Source organism: the organism of the source record quoted next, unplaced genomic scaffold, assembly GCF_019419815.1.
Source record: "Pyrus x bretschneideri cultivar Hongxiangsu unplaced genomic scaffold, Pyrus_bretschneideri_v1 Contig75, whole genome shotgun sequence".
Taxonomy (NCBI): domain Eukaryota; kingdom Viridiplantae; phylum Streptophyta; class Magnoliopsida; order Rosales; family Rosaceae; genus Pyrus; species Pyrus x bretschneideri.
In genome coordinates, this window is record NW_025999815.1 from 1,208,575 (window position 1) to 1,217,363 (window position 8,789).

At 37.1% G+C, this 8,789-nt stretch overlaps 1 protein-coding gene across 1 annotated transcript; it reads left to right on the forward strand.

The window, feature by feature from the left end:
- The first annotated feature begins 2,821 nt into the window (after positions 1-2,821).
- LOC103940315 (NAC domain-containing protein 1-like) lies at positions 2,822-4,760 on the forward strand. The gene is made up of 3 exons (XM_018645757.2): positions 2,822-3,241; positions 3,701-3,976; positions 4,230-4,760. Exons 1-3 carry the CDS (start codon positions 2,822-2,824, stop codon positions 4,758-4,760), a joined length of 1,227 nt encoding a protein of 408 aa, XP_018501273.2.
- Positions 4,761-8,789: the final 4,029 nt, after the last annotated feature.

Genomic DNA, 8,789 nt, shown 5'->3' on the forward strand with positions numbered 1-8,789 from the left:
GAGAGTAATAATTACTTTATTTGTAAGGAAGATATATTATGTATGCGTGTTATGAAAATTCTAACTTTCGATCTCAACAACAATACTAGGATTAATAAAAAAAATTAATACTAGCCGGTGTTCATAATTTGATTGGAATAGATACTCGCTATATTGAATACCAAGACTTGATTCTCAAAAGCTCAATTTATTTTTCCAGCTGAAAACATAAAACGTTGATACCATAATTTAATTTATTTTTTAATAATTAAATCATATGTTTGTTGATGCCATTCATAACACATGACCTAGAATGTTCATCTGAACTTCGAATCCAGCTGTGTTGACCGACACTAAGAAGGTGACAAAACCATAAAAAGTGATGATGTGAAAAATATGAATACATTTAAACCTAAAAGTGACTAAATGCAAGAGTATGCATGTGAGCGGAATTGAATCCATTTTACATATGATGTTAGAGCATAAGTAAAGTATAGTAAAATATGAATAAGAATGCGCATGTGGCGAAATTGTATTAGTAAAGTATATTAAATGCAAAAGTGCGCATCAGAGCATAAGTAAAGTATATTAAATGGTTGCTTGAAAATATGTAAGAGTGCATGTGTGCAAGATTGAATCAATTCACCTAGAAACGAAACTATTTACGTAAATATATAACGTACTAATGTAAATTTGCATATTCGTACAAAATATGACTAATAAATGAAGTATTTTAAAACAATTGGATTTCGAAAAAGGGAGGGTGGATTCGGGTTTAGAATGTGAAAAAAAAGCGGGACCTTGGGTTCCACCACACGCTGTCACAAGATGGCTGCACGCGCCGACCACCCACACGTGCCCATGCGCCTACGAGTTCAGGCGCACTCGCCTTCCTTGCGAACCACAGGTTTTGCCAGTTTTTTAGGTCGATTTCCAGAGCTGATTTCTAGTTCAATTTTCAACCAAAATCAATGCTTCAAAAGCCAAAATTAAGGTAGGAATGTAAGGACTAGATCTATCCAATTCGAGGCCAATTCATGGTCGGAGTTGACGGGAAAAATGGCCTGAAAGTGGCCAGATGGTCACGGATTCTTGCTGGAAAAACTGGGGAATTTCTTCCTCCGAGTTATTTCAACGTCAAACCTTCACCAAAACGCCTGAACTAAGTAACACATCAACAATTTCGAAGAGAGGCAGTTAAAATCTAGTGTTCTCGAACCTTACCTTCACTAGAATCAACGAGATCCTCGTCGGGAAACCACAGCTCCTCGCTGGAGCTCCTTGGCTCGACGGCAGCAGTTGGGTTCTCGAGGTGGCTAGAGAGATTTGGATGTCTGGGTTGTGGGACTCGCCAAAGTAGGTGAGGTGGTGCTGCTGTGCGTCTATGTACAGAGAGAGAAGGGACAAAAGAGTTAAGAGAGAAGGAGGGAGTGTTTTAAGAAAGAGAACTGAGAGTGAAATGAGAGACAGTTGAGAAAGATGAGAGAGTCCCCGAGAGTTCTGGAGGAAGGGGACATGGGGACAAAGCAGGAGTGGGATGTGTGCCATGTGGCTCACAAAACAAAACACAAAATATCTTTCCAACATGAAATTATCAATTTGTCCTTGGTATTCGGTGCTCTGTAAAATTTCATTATAGTCCCGAATTCAATTCTGTTTGCACTTATGTATTCGTATTGTCAAATACTATGAGAGTATACATGTGTGTATCTTTGGGTCAAGCCCAAACAATAATTAATTAGGCATGAGATTTAATTAATAAAATATTAACGTAGACGGGCCTACTTGCCCACTTGTTTAATGAACTCAACAAATAAGCTATAGATGTTACGGTCTCCAGCCCGCAATACCAATACCTCATTGTTGTCTTGATTAAAAAGTAATAAATTCCCGAGAGTGAAAATTATTATTTTGCCCCTCATTGGGAAACGTGCATAAATAGTATGATTTACGTTCGTTTGTGCTTACATGCTCGTAAGAACTCATTTTACCTAAAAAGATGTGCAAAGGAACAAAGAATGTCAAGGACTCGAATGTCTACGTAGGAATTCCACTTCATCCGTCAGGAACATAATCTTAATTTTCTGAAGTTAGAGAATAAAATAATATTAAATCTGAAACGGGATATCACAATTCATATTAATCAAATATCGTATTTAACAGGATAGTTTTCGTATTAGACTAAAAGAAAAAGATTTACGATGCATTTGAAAAACTAGAAACGTATGGTTCACATGTCCAATCATTTCTCTTTGCTTTTCTTATGTTTTTCGTTTAAAGACTAGTAAAAACCTTAATTAAAGATTACTGCCATCCAGGAAAAAAAAAAAAATCAATATATACGCGATCTCCCATCTAGAATTCCCATCGGGATAATAATGTAAAACTTCATTTCAATATAATATATTATCAGCAAAGATAAGTATTCGGCAATACAACGGATATATATATTATAACTAATTGAAACGTTAGTAATCATAACTATATACACCTCATAATTATTATCAAAATTTATTTTCGAAACTCGAAAGTATATATTATCATAAAAAAATTCAATTTCGAAAATATATCCTCTGATGACCAATCAGAGCTATAGCTAGGGTTTTATCTCAACATATCTAAATTCAATTTCGAAAATATATCCTCTGATGACCAATCAGAGCTATAGCTAGGGTTTTATCTCAACATATCTAGTAAAAACAGGAGTTTGTTATTTAAATGTGTTCCAAAGCAGAACTCTTACGCAAAAACACATTTTCTCAACGAGAGAAATTAAAAGAGAGAGAAGTAGTCAGTCATACTTACGTCTTTGTCAATGTCTTCTCCCTCAAAGAGTCCAAGTATGGTGCCTGTTGGGCAAAGTCATCCGCATCACAAGGCTTCTGTTGCTACTATTACTCAACAGGTGGCTTCTTATAGCCTTAGCCCTAAGAAGCAGTCACCTGCACAAGGTGATCAAGGTCAATTCACTCCGGCGAACGAGAGTGGTGCTTCTTTGACAACCAACGTGTCCGCTGCCGCTGATGGCGCGGATCATGATCTTTCAGAAGACGAGGCAAACAGTTTCAATAACAACCTGAAAAAGGATCAAGATGAGTTTTTCAATTCCTTCCCACCTGGCTATAGGTTCAACCCATTTGATGGTGAACTTGTTGTGCATTATCTCATGAAAAAAGTCTTGGATCTGCCCTTGCCGCCCAACCGGATCTTTGAAGTTAACCTATACCGCCACAATCCCGAAGTGCTTGCTGGTATTGTATATGTTCATAAATATATCTGGTTCAATTATATTTTGAATTAATAATCTTTCAAATGGTGTATATATATGCGAGAGAGATTTTATGAACAAGTTTTGCTGGGAAGCCAGATCAATGTTATTTAGTACTACTTTGTCATCCTTTACTTGTTTTAACAAAGGTTTGATATACGATTGCTATGCATTTAAACTTGAATGTTATAATTGATTAAGGTCCTTATAGTACTACTTTAGTTAAAGTGTAATTACTTTCTTCATGTTAGTTTTGCTTAATTTGTTTTTTTTGTCATTCACTATTTGATTAACACATCAAAACTTTTCACTTTAATCTGAGATTTGATTAAACTTTAGTTTACTTAAAATTTTGTTTGATATATTTATGTAATTGGTGAAACTTTTAGATGATCAGAATTGATTACCATATAATAAATCTGCATCGGTTTGTGTAAAACAGAAAAATATGAGAAATATGGGGAGAAAGAATGGTATTTTTTTACTCCAAGGGACCGGAAGTATCGCAATGGAAGTCGCCCAAAGAGGGCAGCTGGGGATGGATATTGGAAGGCGACTGGAGCTGACAAGGGAGTGAAATCATCTGATGGAGCTGTTGTTGGATGGAGAAAGGCTTTGGTTTTCTATAGGGGCAAACCCCCAAAGGGTGACAAGACCAACTGGATCATGCACGAGTTTCGAGTCAAGGATTCTCCTGTTCGAAGAAGAAGGGGTGAGAATGACATGAGGGTACGTAAATTCTCAATTTTTCTATATTAATTGAGTTCACAATGTTTTGAATATACAAGCATCATACAATTTTGGACCTGCATTCCATATGTGTGCGTATATATATCTTCAAATGCATGTACCAAATATACAAGGGACTCGTATTAAAAGTCAGTATAATGAAAAAACATGGATTCCTTTGTACCCGGAAAAAAGAACGGTATCCTTATATAAGATTTTTGGTGCTTATAAAACTACATTTCATGTTTTGCAGTTGGATAATTGGGTACTCTGTAGAATTTACAAGAAAGACAAAAATGGCAAAAGATGTGATAGTCGAAATCATGCTGAAATGATTTCTCCATTTTCGCATAGAATGAATGACGAAATCATGGAGACTGAGATGAGGGGCGATATTGTTGATCCTTTACCTGAGTATGATCCTGCACTGGAGTATGACCACAAATACTCAAATAAAGCATATTCCCATATGGCATCCCTGCCAAACATTTGGGGAAGGATCCCAGTTAACATGATTTGCAATAATCAAATTCAATCAGTTGATGCAGCCTCTATGAATGCTAGCTGCTATGCAAATATGGAGCACTCGCAACCACTATGTGTTAGACCTCCATCGATGTCTTCTGAGAGTGTTCTCGGGCCTTATAGATATATAGATGAATCAATTATACTTCCAGATGACATGATGTTCGACATGAAGGGGTTTGGACATAGCCTTTACAGTACAAATAATTATGCAGCGCAATTCTCATCTTTGGATCATGTTTTTCCTTATACGGAGTAACATCCTATCGTTGATCTGTGGCACTTGTCAACTTTTGTTGCTATCATCTGCTTTTGTTATGAATTTTAGGGTTTAGGTCGGATTTAGCTAGTCAGTTAGTCTTTGGAATGAGTTTGTTAGTAGCTCTCAACCATCTAACGGAAGTATATTAAGGTTTATATATTATGCTACTTGGATTTATCTATGATGAAGGTACTTTATTTGTTTTTATATTAATATTTACTGCTTATTTGCTATGAATTATGAATTCCAAATGTAAAAACAATTTACAAAAGATGCCCTGCACAAAAGCGCAATACTATATGGGCGGAAATTATTCATAGGTGAATTTCGCAACATGAGCGAAATTCACTTATGGATTTTCTGGTCATGTTCGGCACTTACACACCATCAATGCTTAGCCTTCTTGACACCTCATGACATCAGGGTTTATCCATCTTAGGTAAGATTTCTCCCTCCTAGGTATTTTGTCCCACTCGGTCTGTCTTTCTATGCCTCACAAGGCTTACAAAAATGTGCAGAGGAGAAATCCCATGTATGGCCAGTTTTTAGTTATTATTTTAGCTTCTGTTTGGTTGCTAAGGAAGTTCAGGTGTTTGGTTATTATTTTTTTTATTTTGACAAAGGATAGAAATGTATTAATAATCAAATAGGAATGGAAACATTTGCATCTTCTGCTAGAACATTAAACAAAAATTCAAGTTCTAATTCATCCCAACCAAAGTTCCCACTATGCTTAAGAATGTACACCGCCACCATATGGGCTGCATGATTGCATTGTTGAGGGGTAAAGATAAACTTCACCGATTGGAATGACTGCATCATATTCCAAATATCAACTAAATAGACCTCCATCAACACATCAGCTTGAATCTCCTTATTTAACATTTGAGCCAAACCTTTCGAATCAGACTCCACCTCCAATGCCTCCCCGGACGCATGAAATCCCCTTAAAACACACATCTCCAGACCCTGTGTTATGGTTGCCACCTCAGCCATATTTGACGACAAGAAATACTCCCCACCATTTCCTCCCACCATCTTTGAGCTTGTACTAGGCTCTATGGGCTCAAAAAGTTTAGGTATTTGGCTATTTTCTTTAAGCATTAGTGGCAGATCCAGAATTTGAATATTGGGGGGTCACATTGTTAAAGGTCTAAATTTTTTGATAAAAATAGAACTTGAAGTGTGCAAAAAAAATTTCAGTTATTCATTGAGACATTTCGTTGAACACTTGATAGACTTGTTGTCGTCAGGCAAACCATGGTCTGCACCTGCCAATTACAGATATCAACATATGCTGAAGCATATTGATGCGTGTTATCCAGAGAATTTGTCAAGTGCTCTCAGCGCAACTTGCCGAGTGCTGTTGAGATTTGCCTAGCAGGCATTAAATCAACACTTGGTGGGCACAAAAGAAACCCATACCAAACATTCAAAGGGTCTTGAGAAGACCTTCACATGTATATTTTTCGGACTCCGGGTATACCTTGATCCCAATGTATATCTACCTGCATTTCATGTCTTCTAGCTTTCTACTTTTATTAGAGAGGTGGTAAAAATATAGTATAAAAAATATAGTAAGTTTATCATTACATAATTTTAACATATACTTGTTCGTAATATACATGACAAAAACTACCGTATGATGACAGATTGAGGCAATACAAGTAAGGTAAATCGATCCTAGCTATAGTTTATTTTAAAACTCGGAGTTCTATCCCTTCTCACTTTTATTACAGAGATGATCATCAATGTGATCAACAATAATGATCCAAATAACTTATGTTATTCACTTATCTCATACTCATCTCACCCCACCCCACACGTCACTCCATCTGAATTGTGCGGAGAGTCAATAAGCTTCACGTAGTATAAAAATAAGTTTGGTAAATTTTTTATTTGATAATGCTTGCATTCTCATTTGGGGATGCGAATATTTCTTCACTTGCAAATAACTTATTTTTACCGTATAAATTTCATAATCGTAACTTTTCAGTCTCTTAATCTTCATTTGAAGATCATTTCTACAAAAAATCATTCGAATTTGACATTGTTTAGTCATCTAAATGCATTATAAAAATCAACGGTTCATTAGGAATATATTATTTGGTATCTACACTACAAGAAAAATGATATTTAATGACAAATTTTATGGCGTTTCAGAAAAACATGTCATTAATGTATATAACAATGACGTGTTTGAAATTTGCATCATTAAATATATATATATATATATATATATATAAAGGAATTTAATGACATTCATAAGAGCGTCTCCAATGCAAAGACTTGACGCAGTAGGCATCCACCATTTTTCGGCAAAACATTGGAGTACATGAGGGAATTTCTCAAGAAGTATTCCGTTAATGACTTATACGACCTTCCCAAAGAATGCCAAGAATTTATTGATTTGGCTTTAACCAGCCTAGCCGTTAAGCAAATCATCCAAAAGGAATCTTATTCGACCATGAAAGCCAGGTTCCAGTACATACGAGAAGTCAGGGTGTTGGGATTCAAGGTAGATCCATATGTTGACTTAGACCCCATAGAACTACCTCTCTTTGGATGACTTGCAATATCTTCGTGGTCATTTTCAAGTATTCTCAGCTGTTTCTTTGTTTGGCCTCACTACAGAGGAAACAACGTGAGTGGAACGTTTGCATCATATCTTGATGTTTGAAATGCCAAGATTGCTTTCCAACAACAACTTTCTAAGGAAGCCCAAGCGGCAGTTGTCAAAACTAGCTAGAGGCTGACCGACAAGCAAGCCATTCTAGAGTTTGCCACTGATAATACTGGCAATATGCCTAAGGCTAGTACTACATTTGCATCTAGTTTCCTAGACGATTCGGTCATGCCTATAGTTACAGGGATTACGGTTGTCCCCGCGAATGACGATGAGTCAGATGGAGACAAGGGGGCAGACACCAATTTGGCTGATGAGGAAATTACCACAATGGGGCCTTCAGTCCTCGACAACATGGAAATCAGCATGGTCCATGTTCTTTCCCCTGAGTTCTAACCAGTAGCACATTAGCCAAATTTCTTAGAAGGGGACGTGACAGTCGAAGAATAGACACAAGTTGAATTTGTCATGGTCGTAGAGCCAAAAACAGCTAGCCATGAAGATAAACTTAAGGCTGCCTTAGTTGAACTCTTCTCATGTAGCTCGGCCACCAACCTCCGTCATCTAAAGTCTTCCTACTTCATTGCACATATCAAAGGTTACCTGATTTCAAAGGTATTCGTCCATTGTGGGGCAACGGTGAACATTATCCAGTATCTGTCATGAAGGCCCTTTGCTGCTTGAAAGACGAGCTCATTCCATCTAGCATCACCATGATTAGCTTTGTAAGAGACAATCCTCAAACCAAAGGCGTTCTACCTTTAGAAGTCACAATTGTTGGCCGTCCTCACATGACGATGTTTTTCATTGTTGATTCAAAGACCAAGTACAATGCCTTGCTTTTCCATGACTGGATTCACTAGAATAGTTGTATTCCATTATCTCTTTACCAGGTCTTTATTTTTTGGGATGACAAGTCAGCTGTGGTTCATCTGGCTGACAACCGGCCGTTTGAAACTAATATGATTCACACTAGTTATTATGATGAACATGTAGTTAAATTACCTTTCAAGGTTTCAATGATTTGCGATGGCCGACACAGATCTCTGCTAAAAAAGCCATCAAAGTTGGCATCGAAATCATTTAACAGGATTTGATGAGACTTAAATTGGCTGATCTTGTCGATTTTTCCAATGAATAATACAACCATTAGCAATCGACAGGTTGTAGTTTCATGCCTTGTGGAATGTCTACTAGCCTATTCATACACCATTTCAAAAGAACCTTAACTCTGGCATCAACTTAATTGAGTTTCTCACTTAAGGAGAAAACGACATGACTCTTCTGCTCAAAAAGGTCAAAGTAGCTCCAGCCGAGCTCGAAGATGATTAGCCCGAAGTCCATCACCCTTTATGACATACCTGACCCTGACATTCCTCGAACACTAGGGCAGCCACGTG